The 17,273-nt window shown below is 42.6% G+C and overlaps 2 protein-coding genes across 6 annotated transcripts; one reads left to right on the forward strand and one right to left on the reverse strand.

The window, feature by feature from the left end:
• Positions 1–1,498: 1,498 nt before the first annotated feature.
• On the reverse strand, positions 1,499–8,266 carry LOC139379644 (heterogeneous nuclear ribonucleoprotein M-like). Of its 2 annotated transcripts, XM_071122496.1 has the most exons (15): positions 8,015–8,266; positions 7,057–7,232; positions 5,348–5,400; positions 4,677–4,684; positions 4,492–4,585; positions 4,115–4,375; positions 3,805–4,008; positions 3,641–3,701; positions 3,387–3,491; positions 3,260–3,304; positions 3,060–3,128; positions 2,874–2,975; positions 2,207–2,772; positions 2,052–2,103; positions 1,499–1,883 (listed from the first exon to the last, which is right to left on the reverse strand). In XM_071122496.1, the coding sequence occupies exons 1-15, from the start codon at positions 8,053–8,055 to the stop codon at positions 1,720–1,722; spliced, it is 2,001 nt and encodes a 666-aa protein (XP_070978597.1). In that variant the 5' UTR covers positions 8,056–8,266; the 3' UTR covers positions 1,499–1,719. The 2 variants fall into 2 exon arrangements, with proteins under 2 accessions (XP_070978597.1, XP_070978588.1); XM_071122487.1 differs by lacking the exons at positions 3,260–3,304; positions 5,348–5,400; positions 7,057–7,232; positions 8,015–8,266 and having other exon boundaries at positions 4,677–4,950.
• Positions 8,267–8,289: 23 nt separating this feature from the next.
• On the forward strand, positions 8,290–16,960 carry LOC139379883 (ras-related protein Rab-11B-like). Of its 4 annotated transcripts, none has more exons than XM_071122508.1 (5): positions 8,290–8,349; positions 15,026–15,221; positions 15,359–15,552; positions 15,654–15,734; positions 15,847–16,960. In XM_071122508.1, the coding sequence occupies exons 1-5, from the start codon at positions 8,304–8,306 to the stop codon at positions 15,987–15,989; spliced, it is 660 nt and encodes a 219-aa protein (XP_070978609.1). In that variant the 5' UTR covers positions 8,290–8,303; the 3' UTR covers positions 15,990–16,960. The 4 variants fall into 4 exon arrangements, with proteins under 4 accessions (XP_070978609.1, XP_070978724.1, XP_070978665.1 ...); XM_071122623.1 differs by lacking the exon at positions 8,290–8,349 and adding an exon at positions 8,537–8,554; XM_071122564.1 differs by lacking the exon at positions 8,290–8,349 and adding an exon at positions 8,675–8,874.
• The last annotated feature ends 313 nt before the right edge of the window (positions 16,961–17,273 follow it).

Genomic DNA, 17,273 nt, shown 5'->3' on the forward strand with positions numbered 1-17,273 from the left:
CAAATACACGGCAATGTCTATTGCTCATGTGTCTTGGCCCAAGCAAGTCATCTTATTGGTGTCCTTAGGTAGTGGTTTCTTTGCAGCAAATCGAGGCATGAAGGCCTGATTCACACAGTCTTCTCTGAACAATCAAATGTATTTATAAAGCCCTTCTTACATCAATGTCACAAAGTGCTGTACAGAAACCCAGCCTAAAACCCCAAACAGCAAATAATGCAGGTGTAGAAGCACGGTGGCTAGGAAAACCCCCCTAGAAGGCCAGAACCTAGGAAGAAACCTAGAGGAACCAGGCTCTGAGGGGTAGCCTGTCCTCTTCTGGCTGTGCCGGGTGAAGATAACAGAACATGGCCAAGACGTTCATAGAAGACCAGCAGGGTCAGATAATCAGTGGTTGTAGAGGGTGCAACAGGTCAGCACCTGAGGAGTAAATGTCAGTTGGCTTTTCATTCAGAGTATCTCTACCGCTCCAGCGGTCTCTAGAGTTGAAAACAGCAGTCAAGCAAGCACCAGGACCATATCCTAAAGTTGATTCAGCTGCAGATCAGGGCACCACCAGTACAGAGCTTGCTCAGGAATGGCAGTAGGCAGGTGTGAGTGCATCTGCACGCACAGTGAGGCGAAGACTTTGATAGCCTGGTGTCAAGGGCAGCAAAGAAACCACTTCTCTCCAGGAAAAACATCAGGGACAGACTGATATTATGCAAAGGGTACAGGGATTGGACTGCTGAGGACAAGTCATTTTCTCTGATGAATCCCCTTTCCGATTGTTTGGGGCATCCGTAAAAAAGCTTGTCCGGAGAAGACAAGGTGAACGCCACCATCAGTCTTGTCATGCCAACAGTAAAGCATCCTGAGACCATTCATGTGTGGGGTTGCTTCTCAGCCAAGGGAGTGGGCTCACTCACAATTCTGCCTAAGAACACAGCCATGGTACCAACACATCCTCCGAGAGCAACTTCTCCCAACCATCCAGGAACAGTTGTGACAAATAATGACTGTTCCAGCATGTAGCACCTTGCCAATAGGCAATCGTGATAAGTGACTCGGGGAACAAAACATCGATATTTTGGGTACATAGCCAGGAAACTCCCCAGACCTTAATCCCATTGAGAACTTGTGGTCAATCCTCAAGAGGCGGGTGGACAAACAAACCCACAAACCCTGACAAACTCCCAAGCATTGATTACGCAAGAATGGGCTGCCATCAGTCAGGATGTGGCCCAGAAGTTAATTGACAGCATGCCAGGGTGGATTGCAGAGGTCTTGAAAAAGGATCAACACTGCAAATATTGACTCTTTGCATCAATGTCATGTAATTGTCAATAAAAGCCTTTGACACTTACGAAATGCTTGTTATTATACTCCAGTATTCCATAGTAACATCTGACAAAAATATCCAGACACTGAAGCAGCAAACTTTGTGGAAATTAATGTGTCATTCTCAACTTTTGGCCACGACTGTACATGTCAGTGGCAAGGAAGACAGAAAACAAAATTCCAATGGTGATATTTATTATCAAAACACCTTATAGAGCAAAGGCAATGAAGTGAAGCATTACAGGTAAAATATAAAGAAATTTAAATTTGGTCACAAATTATGCAGGGACGAGAACTAACTAAAAATACACTTGCGCAGTTACAATTGCCTAAAAAACAAGACATGTGGAAAGGTCGATACAGGGCTGCAAATATCAGGGCCATAATGACACCGGACGATTACGCATTTCTGTCGATTCTGACATCGATCTCTCTTCCATTCAGCCTGTAGCCATTCATGGTGCGACAGGCTCTCTCTGCAGTCTCCGGGTTGTCAAAGCGAACCACGCCACAGCCCTTGGACTTGCCATTCTCCATCTTGATGTCAGCATATTGGACAATACCTACAGTAGAAAGCACATTAAAGCTGTTAGCCAAAATATTTTGGCTGAAGTGCCAATTTAATTTTGGGTCAGAAAGACTTCCATGAATTAATGAATTTAAAACATTCTATTTTTGATAAGTTTGTGGGAAATCCCCACATCAATGAAATGAGTGGGTTATGTTCTTACCGCATGTATTGAAGTTATCCTTCAGCATTTTCCAGGTGAAGTCAAAGGGCAGCTACAAAGAGAGTCAAATCAATAAGTTTACAATAGTCTGTGTTGAATACAACCGCCAACCACACATTTGGGGACAGTTGATCATTATTTATATAAAAGCTTACATTTCTGACAAAGATCTGGCAGCCCTTCCTGGCGTTGGCTCCAGGACCTCCGGCCCCCCCAAAGCCATTTCCTCCAAAGCCCCCACGCTCCATCTCAGCTGGCCGGTCAAACTGGCCACCAACACCGACAGCGCCCATGCGGTCCATGGAGGAGCCCATGCGGTCAAGCCCGGTGGCCGGGAAGCGGTCAATACCGGCTGACCCCATGCGGTCAAAGTTGGTTCCCATCCTCTCCATGCGGTCCGCCATGCCCATGGGAGAGGGGAAGTCCAGGCCAGCAGGCATACGTTCCAAACTGGACGGACCTAGGCGGTCAAACCCAGCTGGGCCCAGGCGGTCCACACTGGAGCTCATACGGTCCAGCCCAGAACCAAGCCTGTCCATACTGGGCCCCAGCCGGTCCAGCCCAGAGCCCATCCTGTCAAAGCCAGACCCCCCTAGCCTGTCCAGATCAGACACGCGGTCCATCCTCTCCATCCCCATGCGCTCCATTCCACCCAGACGGTCCATTCCACCACCCAAGCGATCCATGCCAGAGCTCATGCGGTCCATGCCCAGTGAGCTACCTGTAAGTCAAGGAAAAACAACTAGTGAGACATTTCAGGTCCTGTGAGAAATCAGCGTCAGACGTGTTAGGAAGAATTGCGCAAATCCTAAAAGTACTAACCCATTCCTCTTTCAAAGGATTCTCCAAAATTATTGCGAGACATGCCCATATCATTTCGACCAAACTCCCGGTCAAAAGAACCACCAAGCCCACGGTCCATGTCTGACAACGCAAGAGATTAAACTATTAGAAGACAAACTAATGTTTCACGAACACGTGAATCTGGTGTGAATCTAATTTCCTTACCATTCATCCTGCCCATTCCAGATGGTCCAAAACGCTCCATGTTGTTCATTCCACCAAAGTTATCCATGCCTGGGAGAAAATTATGGCAAGAAAGTTAAATCTACAATATAGTGTATTAGAGAAAAAAGGGCAGGAAAAACACGATGCAAAAATATGTTAAACTATACCCATTCAATGGACGCTGTACAAAAAGTACATACCTCCCATTCTACCCATGCCACCACCAAAGCCCATGCCATCCATGCCTACAAACCAAACAAACAGTGAGTGACTGAACCAAGCCAAATGAAATTTCCACTGCAGAGGATCACAAAGACAGCTCCATACCCCCAGGTCCCATGTTGCCCATTCCTCCACCTCCTCTGTTCAGTGCGGTGGCGTCAATGGGTTGGCCACCAGGCCCAAGTCCAAGCCCGATGCCACTAAGGCCACCTGAGGGAAAAGAAATGGACGATTGAGAGAAAGAAACACAACAGACCCTATTGAAGATTTTGTGGAAGCTAGCCTTGAACATCAAAATGTGTTGGACAGACTTCTCTTTACATTTGGGGGGGGGGGGGGGGGGGGGGAATTGTACATACGGGGTAGTGCTGGGGGTCTCTCGGGTGGTGCAAAGTCTCCTTTTGGCAAGGACTTCTCATCCTGAAATATCCAACAAGTATCAGTTAAAATACATTCAAAAATGTGTACAAGGAATATACCATTTGTTAATATTAGTGTGCGCACACACTAATATGTTGCTCACCAGCTTGACATGCATGACCCGGTTGAAAAGCAGTTGACCGTTGAACATACTGACGGCTTGGACAGCTTCAATAGGCATGTCAAAGGTGACGGTGCCCATGCCCCTGCTATTCCCATCTTTGTCCTCCAGGATGTCAGTGCGCACCACCACACCTGCCATGCCAAACACCTCCTTCAGCTTCTTCCAGCCAACCTTGTAGTCCAGCTGGACACAAAACAGTGTTAACTTGGTTAAAATACTTGCAATATCATAATTTAAAATGATACCAAAAACGATGTATATTGGGCATACTGGACTACAATCAACTTACATTAGCTACAAAGACAGTGCTTCCAATCTTGCCAGCCTGCAGCCCGTGGATGATCTCATTGGGGATGTTGGAGTTGTTCATGAGGCTGGGGGGGATGTTGACCATGGGTGGCGCGCCCGGTCCTGGGCCCATGCGGTCCATGTTCATTCGCTCCATATTCATGCGATCCATGCCCATGTTCATTCCACCATGGCCACCGGGGGGTCCACCACCCCCCTGGGACCTGTGGGCATCCCTCTGGGCAATCACACCATCTGGGTCCTGAGGAAGAGAGACATGGACAACATCACTAAACAAGGGAAAAAAGGCTTAGTGGTAGATTTTTGTTCTTCTGGTGGTAACAAGTGCCAGTAGCATCTTAAAAACAGACTGCTCACCTCTTTGACCTTCAGGGGCCGCCCATTCAGGTTGTGCTTGTTGACCTTCTCCACAGCCTTCTTCATCAGTTCCTCAGTCCTGAACTCAACAACCCTGTTCACACAAACATCGTGATGACCACCAGGAACTTAGAATAACCTTCAGACACCTATTAGAATCAAGACAGAATGACGAAAATACTTACGCGCAACCCTTGGTTGATTGAAGACCACACAGCAGCATCATTGAAGTAGAAAAACAACATTCAAGTTAGTAATCAGTTGTGGCACTGTAGAGAACAATGGTATTCAGGGGGCTGAATTACTCTTATGAAAGGGCCAAACACATTCTACTCACTTGTATGGCCATAGCCTTGAACAGTCAGTTACTCTTCCAAAATTATTAGACCGCTTAAAAGCTGGTCACCAGACAATATAGCAAATACAGAGGTTGTCTGGTGAATCTAAACCCTTAACATTGTACACAAAGGCAGAAGTCCCAGACAAAATGCACTCCTTTGAAGGAAATATCTGTTCCACAAAAACAATTACATGGGCTCAAATCTATTACATGTAACAGCCATGTTACAACCTCTTGGGGGGCTGGGCCCCATTTTAGATTAAGTCCCAGATGAACAAATCCACAGCAAAAGGGGACTTTCCCAGCTACTGCAATCACATGGGATTGGCTACAGAAACCCGAATTCCCAATCAGACACCAAGATGACCTCTTTCAGTGCCACAGACTGCACCATGTTTTCTGTCCAGTGTCACCCACTTGACACGTTCATCAAAACTCATCCAGGTTTGAACATCCCCCACAATGAAAGAAAAGATAACTCAAGCTGACAAACACAGGTTCGTCTATTGCACTTACCCTCGATTTGCCTTCTCCGTCCATTAAGTGTTCCACGTACGTTACCTCACCCACTACAAATCAGATTCCAGACGACACACACCAGGGGAGAGAAGCCGAGAAAACAATGGGGGTTTAGAGCAGACAAGCGGTTGGTGACCGTGAGCTCGGCCTGCTACTCCAGAGCCTCCCCCCCAGCACCTCAATTCTGGTACAGGTCTACAAAAGACAAGCTCTAACTGGATCTTAAAATGACTTCTTAGCCTGTCCTTGTAGAGTCCCCAAACACCAAGAGCAATAGATTGAAGAGAACAATCGTCAAATAGCTAACAACATCTAAATCGGATGAGTTATCATAAAGGAACCATTTTCGAAGTGAGGATAAAGTTGACAGAATGACAGTTACGTTTGCAGAGTCATTTGAAACCCTGAGTCCACCCTTCCAAAATACATGTTCCTTGTTAAATGTATTTGGAACCACTGACTGATACAACTGTTCGGACGCACCTTTGAACATAAACTACACTAAAAACGAAATTGTACCAACTCAACTAACGCCAATGTCTGAAGAACATTGACGTTTTTGGAAAGCTGTACAGACATTGGACCTGGAGAGGCACAACAGTGTCCAAATGTGTTTTTAACTAACAGAGGGACAACCATGGCTAATTCCAGCAAATGAGTGCGCCATAAATGGACAGGAACCAATCCTCAGCTGAAACAAGGACAGCCGCGAGAAGCTGCTTCATTTTGTAGACCTGTACCCCAAGAAATCCCAAGCACACATCTGTAATTGGTACAACATGGAGATCTGCGGAAACGACAAACCTAAAAAAGAGAATGCAATTTAACGCCACATTCAATTATTATATCCAAACACTAAAAACTGTTTCTGAAAGGCATTGGTAACCTCTCAGAACACCCATGCTTTATCATGATTAAAAGCAGGTGCTATTTATTACATTAGTGCTAACTTATATTATAGCTTTGCCAAAGCCATGTAAACCACCATTTAAACTTCGATAAACAGTACACCGTTCCTTTTGTTGCAGGACTCAATTTGAAGACAAAAAGAAGTCGAGGACAACTAGCCTATGCTGCAAATTAACATTAAATAGAACCAATTAAACATTTCTTATTTTGACATAATTTCCAAGAAAATGATAACGCAAAGAACATAAGACCAGCTTTAATAATTGTAGTATGGGCACCTGAGAGAAATTCAGTATGTCTCAAGGCAATGCGGACCGTTTTCCTTTTTCAGCTATATACACACACAAACCACAAGACCCAACACAACGGTGCAATTGATGGCCCATACACTATAAGCCATGTACCTAATTTGAAGACCTCCCTTTAGGTTGTATAGTCCCATTGTTCAAGCAAGTGTAGCTGCAGTGATCAAGGACTCCAAAATGAAGTACAAATTCATAATGCTATTCACAGCACTATAAAAAAATGACTAGCCGAAGGCAGAAATCACAGAGAACTATTCTGAAATCTAAACCATCCAAGATTTAGGACACAGGCCAATCCATGGAAAGGCCACCCAGTCTGTATACCAAGAACCTCATAGCTATGAATTGCAACCTAGGCCCTTTACAGATTTGCCAGATGCCTTCCAGTGAACAAGGTGAAGTGGTTCAACGCAAATGACCTGTTATGGGAGGTTTTATTAGCCTTGATGGACTCCATATCTATAACGGATCTAACTTAATTTAACACCATACCTTTTTCTTTCATTAGGTCTTTGAGTGCCTGCCATTTCACATCATATGGAATGTTGCTGACAAACACACGGTATCTCTTTGATGGGTTTCCATAGGGTTCAAAGCGACCACCTCCACGCTTCTGGGGCCTTTCCTTCCTGACACTGGGTTCATGCTTGGCCTTGCCGTTAATTTCCCTTAGGGAAAAAAGAACGGGAAGTGATTAATGGAGTAACGATAATACGCCGGTCTGATGAAAAAAAGGTTGACGTCCACTAACAAAAAAAAAATACGTAGGCAAGTAAACGTTACATTTTTAGACCGCAGTACAAAAGGGCAACTAGTTGTAAATTACTAGCTAGCTTCGTTCTGTAACTAACTTTAGGCATGTATGTTAACGATTCTAACTTTTATTTTGTTTACAGATCGTTTAATATAGCTAAATGTTAACTAATACAAATGCTTAGTTACCGGACGAAGCTACACCAATCAAGAGTTTGGCTAAGACTAAGACTCCCATATTACAAGCCAACTTGTATTAGCTAACGTTAACTTCCCTTTCTCCCATTTTCAGACACGCGATATATCATATAAAAAGGTAACTAACTAACGTTATTCCGTATTTTGTGAATAGTTGGCCAGTACACGAGCTTAGTTAACCAAAACAGCAAGTGATGGCGTACTAAACAAAAAAATGGGGGGAGAGGACAGGTTAGGTAACGTTAGCAGACTAGCTAATTTGCTAATCTCATGCGGTGTGGTGGCACTGGTGCACGCACGTAGCTCACATTGTGGCTAGCATAGCAAGAATAATCCATTGTTTAGCTATTTTAGTGATTAGCTAGGTAGGTTATCAATTTAGCTGTTAACTTCTCAAAACAATAGACTAAAAATATACGAGAACTTGGCGAGTGGAAAATGTAAAGAAAGGTTACTGCCAGCCAAAAAAAAGAATTCATGAAATAAATCAAAACGTTACCCCTGGCCTGGTTTCTCCGGAGCAGCGGCCTCGGTCGACATCTTCTTGCGCAGTTAGCTAATCCTGTTTCGTTACGGAATAAATTTTTGGTCAATAGAATACCTCAACAACGCTGATAAAATATTGTCTAAATTTGACAGTGTTCCTTCACTTTAGCAGTATTGAATAAATAACTGTTTTAATGTATTTTTGGAGCGACGGGCTGCAAGTCAACAAGCTAACGTTGGTGAAATGGCGGATGAATACACCCGTTTCAATTTATTCGCTGGGTTGCCAAGGAGAGTGAAGCATGCTGGGAATTTGGCTCTGGCGACCGACGACAGCTCAGAATCAAAGTACAATTATATATATATTTTTTGATTGAATATATATAAATCCGTTACCAGTTCGAAACATGGAAAAATGTTTCAATTTCAATTTTGTTTACACTGTTTTTTTTTATCATGGCAAAGAAACGGAGTTTCTAAACCCAGAGACAACATCACGAGACTTCCGAGAACGCGTTTGAAACAGACCAGGCCGGGGTTTGGAGTTTGAGAAGTGAAAAACATTTTTTGTTGCTGTTCATTTGCTCGACATCTAAAAGGTATAACCTAGATTAGAGCCAATGTCTTAAGTAGTTGAACATGTTACTACTCTAACCTTGGAAAAGTGGTAAACTGACAGGTTTTTCACATTTTCGTCAAAAAACAACATTACATAGGAGTGCCTTTGCTTTAAAGGGATGCACATGCGCAGTTTGGTGCGATAGACCCGATGACGTGTATGCGGATGACTCAACACTATACATGTCAGCTACTACAGCAACTGAAATGACTGCAACACTTAACAAAGAGCTGCAGTTAGTTTCAGAATGGGTGGTAAGGAATAAGTTAATCCTAAATATTACAAAAACTAAAAGCATTGTATTTGGGACAAATCATTCACCAGACCCTAAACCTCAACTAAAACTTGTAATGAATACTGTGGAAATTGAGCAAGTTGAGTAGACTAATCTGCTTGGAGTAACCCTGGATTGTAAACTGTCATGGTCAAAGCATGTTGATTCAACAGTAGCTAAAATGGGTAAAAGTCTGTCCATAATAAAGCACTACTCTCAACACTCAACAAGGCAGGTCCTACAGGCCCTAGTTTTTTTCGCACCTGTACTACTGTTCAGTTGTTTGGTCAGGTGCCACAAAGAGGGTCTAGGAAAATTACAATTGGCTCAGAACAGGGCAGCACGGCTGGCCCTTAAATGTACACAGAGAGCTAACATTAATGATCTTTTTTATTTTTTATTTCACCTTTATTTAACCAGGTAGGCAAGTTGAGAACAAGTTCTCATTTACAATTGAGACCTGGCCAAGATAAAGCAAAGCAGTTTGACACATACAACAACACAGAGTTACACATGGAGTAAAACAAACATACAGTCAATAATACAGTAGAAAAACAAGTCTATATATAAATCTGCATGCAGTAGTGATTTTAGCATGTACATCTGTATGGAAGAAAAGTCATAACACTAAACAATACATTAATTGCACTATAACGGTGTTAACCGGTGCCCACAAACTGTTAGCGCCTACATAATGCTGTCCCAACACCTTACCACTGCTCCACCTGGCTATCAGCGGAGCCTTGTCTGGCAGTGAAATAGTTCATTCAGCCTCATTTACTGCCTTAAAAAAACATAACTAGTATGACTGACTTGCTTAAACAAATGTGGTTTCTACTGACAATTGAGATGTACAAATATGGCATAAGGGCGGATAAGAGGCAATCCGTGATTTCGACTAAGACATTAATGAGCGAGTGACGACGGACATAATCAATATAACTAACTATATGTTCAGCACTTTTGAAATGTACAGCGACAGAATTTAGACAATGAAAGCTCTTACAATATTCAATGATTACATTTCTCTAAAACAGGTTATAGGCTACATGTGCACCACCAAGTTAGAACAGTAGGCAAAATTAAGAGGTGAAAATAGACCAAATTATTAGGTGAGGCACATTGAACATAGTTTGGGTCTTTGCGTGTCAAAAAAGATACACGTCAAATAACACTTTGATGCATTAAATGAGCTTTTAATTTGACACGTCAGATAACACAATTCTATTATAGAATGTTGTGTGTGCTGAATTTGCACATGCAAGCCAAGTGCCACCACTACTATCAGTAGCATTGTCAAAGCTGTACAAAAAAAAGTCTGCAAACAAGCACACACCGGCCACGAACAATGTGTTTACAATACCGCGTTGGTGAAAATAGACCAAATTATTAGGGTGAGGCACATGTGCTACTAACAGCTTACTACACAGCATACACTTAGCATTACTTTCTTAGCTACAGTATACAGTGGCAAGAACAAGTATGTGAACCCTTTGGAATTACCTGGATTTCTGCATAAATTTGACATAAAAGTCACAACAATAGACAAACACAGTGTGCTTAAACTAATAACACACAAATTATTGTATTTTTCTTGTCTATATTGAATACATACTTTTTCCAACCTACACTGAATGTTTAAAGTATGTGTACCCATATGCTAATGACTTCTCCAAAAGCTAATTGGAGTCAGGAGTCAACTAACCTGGAGTTGAATCAATGAGACGAGATTGGAGATTTTGGTTAGAGCTACCCTGCCCCATAAAAAAACACTTGAGTTTGCTATTCACAAGAATCATTGCCTGATGTGAACCATGCCTCCTTGAACAAAAGAGATCTCAGAAGACCTAAGATTAAGAATTGTTGCCTTGCATAAAGCTGGAAAGGGTTACAAAAGTATCTCTAAAAATCAGTCCACGGTAAGACAAATTGTCTATAAATGGAGAAATTTCAGCACTTGTTGCTTCTCTCCCTAGGAGTGGCCGTCCTGCAAAGATGACTGCAAGAGCACAGCGCAGAATGCTCAATGAGGTTAAGAACAATCCTAGAGTGTCAGCTAAACCTACAGAAATCTCTGGAACATGCTAACATCTCTGTTGACGAGTCTACAATACGTAAAACACTTAACAAGAATGGTGTTCATGGGAGGACACCATGGAAGAAGCCACTGCTGTCCAAAAAAAACATTGCTGCACGTCTGAAGTTGGCAAAAGAGTATCTGGATGTTCCACAGTGATACTGGCAAAATATTCTGTGGACAGATGAAACTAAAGTTGTGTTGTTTGGAAGGAACACACAACACTATGTGTGGAGAAAAAAAGGCACAGCACACCAACATCAAAACCTCATCCCAACTGTAAACTATGATGGAGGGAGCATCATGGTTTGGGTCTGCTTTGCTGCCTCAGGGCCTGGACAGCTTGCTATCATCGACGGAAAAATGAATTCCCAAGTTTATCAAGACATTTTGCAGGCGAACGTAAGGCTATCTGTCTGCCAATTAAAGCTCAACAGAAATTAGTTGATGCAGCAGGACAACAACCCAAAAGACAGAAGTAAATCAACAACAGAATGGCTTGAACAGAAGAAAATATGCCTTCTGGAGTGGTCCAGTCAGTCCTGACCTCAACCCAATTGAGATGCTGTGGCATGACCTCAAGAGAACGGTTCACACCAGACAGCCCAAGAATATTGCGGAACTGAAACAGTTTTGTAAAGAGGAATGGGCCAAAATTCCTCCTGACCGTTGTGCAGTCTGATCCGCAACTACAGAAAACTTTGTTTGAGGTTATTGCTTCCAAAGGAGGGTCAACATGTTATTAAATCCAAGGGTTCAAATACTTTTCCCAATCTGCACTGTGAATGTTTACACCGTGTATTCAATAAAGACATGAACAATTATAATTGTTTGTGTGTTATTAGTTTAAGCAGACTATATTTGTCTATTGTTGTGATTTAGAGGAAGATCAGATAACATTTTATGACCAATTTATGCAGAACTCCAGGTAATTCTAAAGGCTTCACATACTTTTTCTTCCCACTGTACATATCTCCCTTGCATATTACATCATTTATGCAGCAGCATAACGTTACAAGACATGTTTGGACTCACCTTGCGCTGTGCTCACTTAAACAGGAAGGTGGTGCGGCGGTCCTTTTTCGGCAAATTTTGTCATCAAAGCATTCTCTGGAAGCACACAGCCACTCCTCTGAATAGCAGGCTAGTGGTTGCTTTGCAATGCTTGCAGTTAGCCACTGATTCCTTCCATACCACTCATTGTTGAATTTTCAGTTTCCAACTTGTTGTGTAATGTTAAAGTCCAATAGCCGATGAGCACCGATACGTTTTATCTATATTTTTTCTTTATTATTTATTTCATATGACAAGCATTAAAAAGGATTTGCCAGTAGATTGTCGACTTGATTGATGATGATGACTGCTAGCTAAGATTTTGAAAGTAAAACGTTGACATGATCAGTCCAATCAAAGCTACTGTACATATAACGCGATTTGACGCCATTTTATTTGTGGCCAATGACCTTGAGCCTTCTTCGAAGGGCTCTTCTAAATGTAACTCTATGGCAGGACCCGAAGGGCTTAAATGTTTGATGTCTACTCTTACTAAGGATTTACACTTGACCTGTGACATAGTGTCCCCATGAGTGACAGAACACTGAGCCAATCGCGGCGCAATGCTCCTATTTTCTGCTGGTTTGCCCCACCACCACAGAAAGCACTGAGCTAGGCTGAAACACCTGCATTTTGGAGCTGCCTTACTCAAGAAAACAAAAAAGAGACCATGTTTGTATGCAGCTTTATTAACTCTCCACTATATGCATGTCAATCTCTCCTGGCTCAAAGCGGAGGAGAGATTGACTTAATCCTTACGTGTTTTTGTAAGAAGTGTTGACATCCTGAATGCACCGAGCTGTCTGTTTAAACTTCTAGCACACAGCTCGGACTCCCATGTATACCCCACAAGACATGCATAAATTCCCAATCTGGCCCTCAAACCATCACGGTCACCTAATAATCCCCAGTTTACAATTGGCTCTTTCACCCCCCTCCTCTCCTCTGTAACTATTCCCCAAGTCGTTGCTGTAAATGAGAACGTGTTCTCAGTCAATATACCTGGTAAAATAACGGATAAATAAAACAAATGCCACCAGAGGTCTCTTCGAAATCCCCAAGTTCGGAACAGACTATGGGAGGTGCATTGTACTACATAGAGCCATGACTACATGGAACTATATTCCACATCAGGTAACAGATGCAAGCAGTAGAATCAGATTTAATAAACGGATAAAAATACACCTTATGGACCAGCGTGGACTTTGAAGAGGCACACACAGGGCTAGCACACGAACTCTACCCACGTACATTGTGGTATTGTTGTATGGTGGTATCATGCATTTTGTGTTGTTGATATGTAGTAGTGTAGTGATGTTATATAATGTACTGTTTTATAATATGTGTAGTGTAAGTGTCTTGATGCGTTTGGACCCCAGGAAGAGTAGGCATTTGCTAATGGGGATCCCTAATAAAATACAGTTTACATGGGCGCCAGTGAACTCCTCCCCTTCTGCAGAGTCAGGAAGATTCCGTTTTCCTGCGGTCAGTTGGGGACTGAAAAAACAGCGCATTGTCTCACACATTGGGTTATAGAGAAAACACTGCAACTAACTTCAGAAACGCTAGACCAAGAATATATCGCAATTAAATTGGAATTGGACTATTTTTAAGACATGGGCAACAGAGATGATGAATACGATTTCTTGTTCAAAGGTAAAATAACTATCCATCTAGCTGTAGCCAGCTGCCTCTTGGTGGTAGCTACAACAAATATGATTTGTGTCTCATTCTGTCAATTATGAAGGTACCTTGTGAAGCTCCCACAATGTATTTTATTCTAAGATCACTTTAGAATGTCCAGCTACATTAGGAATTGATAGCCTCCATCTGATCTGGTGACTTGCTAAATATAATGATGAGTTTAAGGGGTTTGTCGCATTGTGTTGAGCAATGCCCAGCTCTAACTTAGCTAACAACAGAGGTTTTCTTAGGTTGCTTTATAACACCAATACCATAATCCTCAAAGGTCCTGGTTTATAGCCAGCAACATGTCGGGTTTTATACAATTAATATAGCTAGGAGGATCCTTCAAACAAGTGTACCAAAGGGTCAAATCTGAAATGATTCACAGTAATTTTTAATTAGTTGTAGCCTACAATTAGCCTGCTATGATTCATAGGTAGACCTAATACTCATACAGAATTAGCCTAATATACATACTCAATCATAAACAGTTGTTTACATTATAATGTGACTTGCTTTATGATCAATAGTAGCTGAACATGCTCATAAAATACTGTCCTAATTGTATCAGATAAGGATGGGATAATGAGCAGGAAGGAAGTTCCCAGTGGGTCACCCTCTTGATAGTCTGACGCTCTGACCATTCCATAATCGATTCCACTCAATATAGCACAAGAAAACACATTTGTCAAAATCTTACAGATCCCAATTTATAACCCTATTGATGAGCTACTGTTAGATGTTGTGTTTCAAATCAATCCCACAGAAGCACACCTCACCCGTTACCCAATCTAGTTTAGTGTACAGCAGTCTATAAAATACATTCCAAATGACACTTCAAACATAACAGAAAATGTGAAAAAGGGGCAGTGTGAGAACAAAGAGGATTTCCAAGGGAGAATGACTGAAGGAGACGATAGGAAGGGAAGCCCTCTGAAAAGTGTCAACTCAGGATTCGCAGCAGGAGCTGGTTCTCAGCTTCCTGCACCATGACTCCAGAAGGACAAAGTTCAAATCCTTTTCCCCCTCTGAAGAGGCAGGGCAGCACTTTGTACTCATATAGCCACTTTATTTCTGAGTGTTTTTCTGTTGTCTCAGTCTTCAGCAGTATTCAATCAATGAAAATATTGTCTTTCCAAAGCTTTAAAAAAAGTCAGACATGCAAACCTCAGGTTATGATAAGTAATCCACTTGGTATAACTGTAATTGGTTGACTGTACTATATGTGATCTCATATTTTTGACTGTACTGAACTGCACATACAATGGCAGCCTGTCATTGCAGTGCTAATGTTGTCTGTGTGTTTTGTTGCCAGTGGTGCTGATCGGAGACTCTGGTGTGGGGAAGAGTAACCTGCTGTCCCGTTTCACACGGAATGAGTTCAACCTGGAGAGCAAAAGCACCATCGGTGTGGAGTTTGCCACCCGCAGCATCCAGGTGGATGGCAAGACAATAAAGGCCCAGATCTGGGATACAGCTGGACAGGAGCGTTACAGAGCCATCACTTCAGCGTGAGTGGAGGAGGGTGCTCGTCTTCCTGTAACCTGCCCTTTACGGAACCAACGCATTTGGATAGTGTTGAAACCATCCTGAAAAAATGCTTCTGTGAATCGCACAACCTTTGACCTGCTTGCTCTGTCCCAATCAGGTACTACCGGGGGGCAGTGGGGGCTCTCCTAGTGTATGACATCGCCAAGCATCTCACCTATGAAAATGTGGAGCGCTGGCTGAAGGAGCTCCGGGATCATGCTGATAACAACATCGTTATCATGCTGGTGGGCAACAAGAGTGACCTGCGCCACCTCAGGGCAGTGCCCACAGACGAGGCTCGTGCCTTTGCAGGTAAACAACAACCACTGCAACAAGCTCACTCGGGGGACAGAGATGGTTAAATATTCACCCATGTTTGTCTCAATTCAATATTTTCTCTTTTTCTCCCTCAGAGAAGAATACGCTATCATTTATTGAAACATCAGCTTTGGATTCCACTAATGTGGAAGAGGCATTCAAGAACATCCTCACAGGTAAGAAGAGGGATCCACGACACACCTCACAATACTGGAAACTAGCTGGTCTATAAATGATGTATTATTGGCACATTTTCTTTTCAGTAACTGTCTCTTCCTTTTCCTACAGAAATCCACCGAATCGTATCACAAAAGCAGATAGCTGACAGATCAGCACATGACGAGTCTCCAGGCAACAATGTAGTGGACATCAGTGTCCCCCCCACCACCGATGGGCAAAAAAACAAACTACCGTGCTGTCAAAGCCTGTGACTCTTACAACTCCTGTGACTCCCTTCACCCAACCCCACTCCACTTCCACCATCACTCTGTGTTATCCTGTACCGCCCATTCTGTCTTTGTTCCCATATGTGACGACGCCCTGCTTTCCCCTCCCTGTCTGTATACAAAACATCCTTTTTATTACATGTGCTCTTCTGCCATGAAGTGAAACTTTAAAAAGCCTTTCTGTCACTTTGTCAGTCATTCATGGAGTCAATATTGAGGTTCCTGCATTGTAGGAACAGGGCAGTTTTATTTTAAATGGATTGAGCTATACAGGTGTAGGATCTTAATTTGACTTATATTGTCATAGCAAAACAATGTTTAGTCCATAATCTGGTCTAAAGTAGGCTACATGAAAAGTGCAATACTGTTAATACAACCGTGTTTTAGTGTGGGTTTTCAGTGAATTTATGTAAATCACAAAGCTCATCTGCGTTTCCTGCGATGCAGGAAAATTCTCAGCAACATAAGAGTGATCAAATTAAGATCCTACACCTGTACTTGAAGTGCTATAGAGCAGGGTTTCCCAAACTCGGTCCTGAGGTCCCCCCTGGGTGCACGTTTACTTTTTTGCCCTAGGACGACACAGCCGATTGAAATAACTAACTCATCATCAAGCTTTTGGCAAAACCAAAACGTGCACCCAGGGGAGGGGGGGCACCATGACTGAGTTTGGGAAACCCTGCTATAGTGTGCTTGACTAGTATATTTGAACAATGACCAATAGATGGTGCTGTGTAAATAGCCACTCACAGTTGCTCATGAATAAGGCAGTATTATGACATTGGTATATGTATGCATTTGTCTTTTAAGTGGCTCTTACTTTTCATCCAGGCAGTTATCATGCCCAGAATTAACCTTATTGTGTATTTATTCAAATATATTTGGCTCACCTTTTCATTGTTTTATTTTCCATAAGCACTGTAAGACTTTTCAATAAACTCCTTTAAACACAGTAATACGTAAGTAATTCATTCATCATTAACATATCATTTCTCAGGGCACTACACAGTATTGAAATTGAAATTGCTCAACCATAGATGTATGTGGGTAGAATATGTGAGATGTCTCCTGTGTACCTGTTCGGAGGTTATGGGGGCTTGCTGTGGTAGAGGCAGGGGTCTAGAAAGATTGTTCTTGCTCTTCCATGCCCAGCCCTGTTCCTCTGACCCAGGACAGCACCACACCCCATGAGAGCTAGCCTAGTGGTGCAAAATGTGGTGCTGAATCAGCATATGGAAAATATTTCACCAGTGTTTATTCTAAGCCTCG

The sequence above is a fragment of the Oncorhynchus clarkii genome, chromosome 1 (assembly GCF_045791955.1).
Source record: "Oncorhynchus clarkii lewisi isolate Uvic-CL-2024 chromosome 1, UVic_Ocla_1.0, whole genome shotgun sequence".
Lineage (NCBI taxonomy): Eukaryota > Metazoa > Chordata > Actinopteri > Salmoniformes > Salmonidae > Oncorhynchus > Oncorhynchus clarkii.

Bases quoted from the DNA above. Each gene is read 5' to 3' on its own strand.
- LOC139379644 (XM_071122496.1), bottom strand. From the start codon at position 8,055: ATGTCGACCGAGGCCGCTGCTCCGGAGAAACCAGGCCAGGG. The intron at 5,401-7,056 runs GTATGGTGTTAA...TCTGATTTGTAG, and splicing joins AGACCTAATGAAAGAAAAAG to TGGGTGAGGTAACGTACGTG. The intron at 2,976-3,059 runs GTAAGGAAATTA...TTGCGTTGTCAG, and splicing joins TGGAATGGGCAGGATGAATG to ACATGGACCGTGGGCTTGGT.
- LOC139379883 (XM_071122508.1), top strand. From the start codon at position 8,304: ATGCTGGGAATTTGGCTCTGGCGACCGACGACAGCTCAGAATCAAA. The intron at 8,350-15,025 runs GTACAATTATAT...TTTTGTTGCCAG, and splicing joins GACGACAGCTCAGAATCAAA to TGGTGCTGATCGGAGACTCT. The intron at 15,222-15,358 runs GTGAGTGGAGGA...TGTCCCAATCAG, and splicing joins TACAGAGCCATCACTTCAGC to GTACTACCGGGGGGCAGTGG.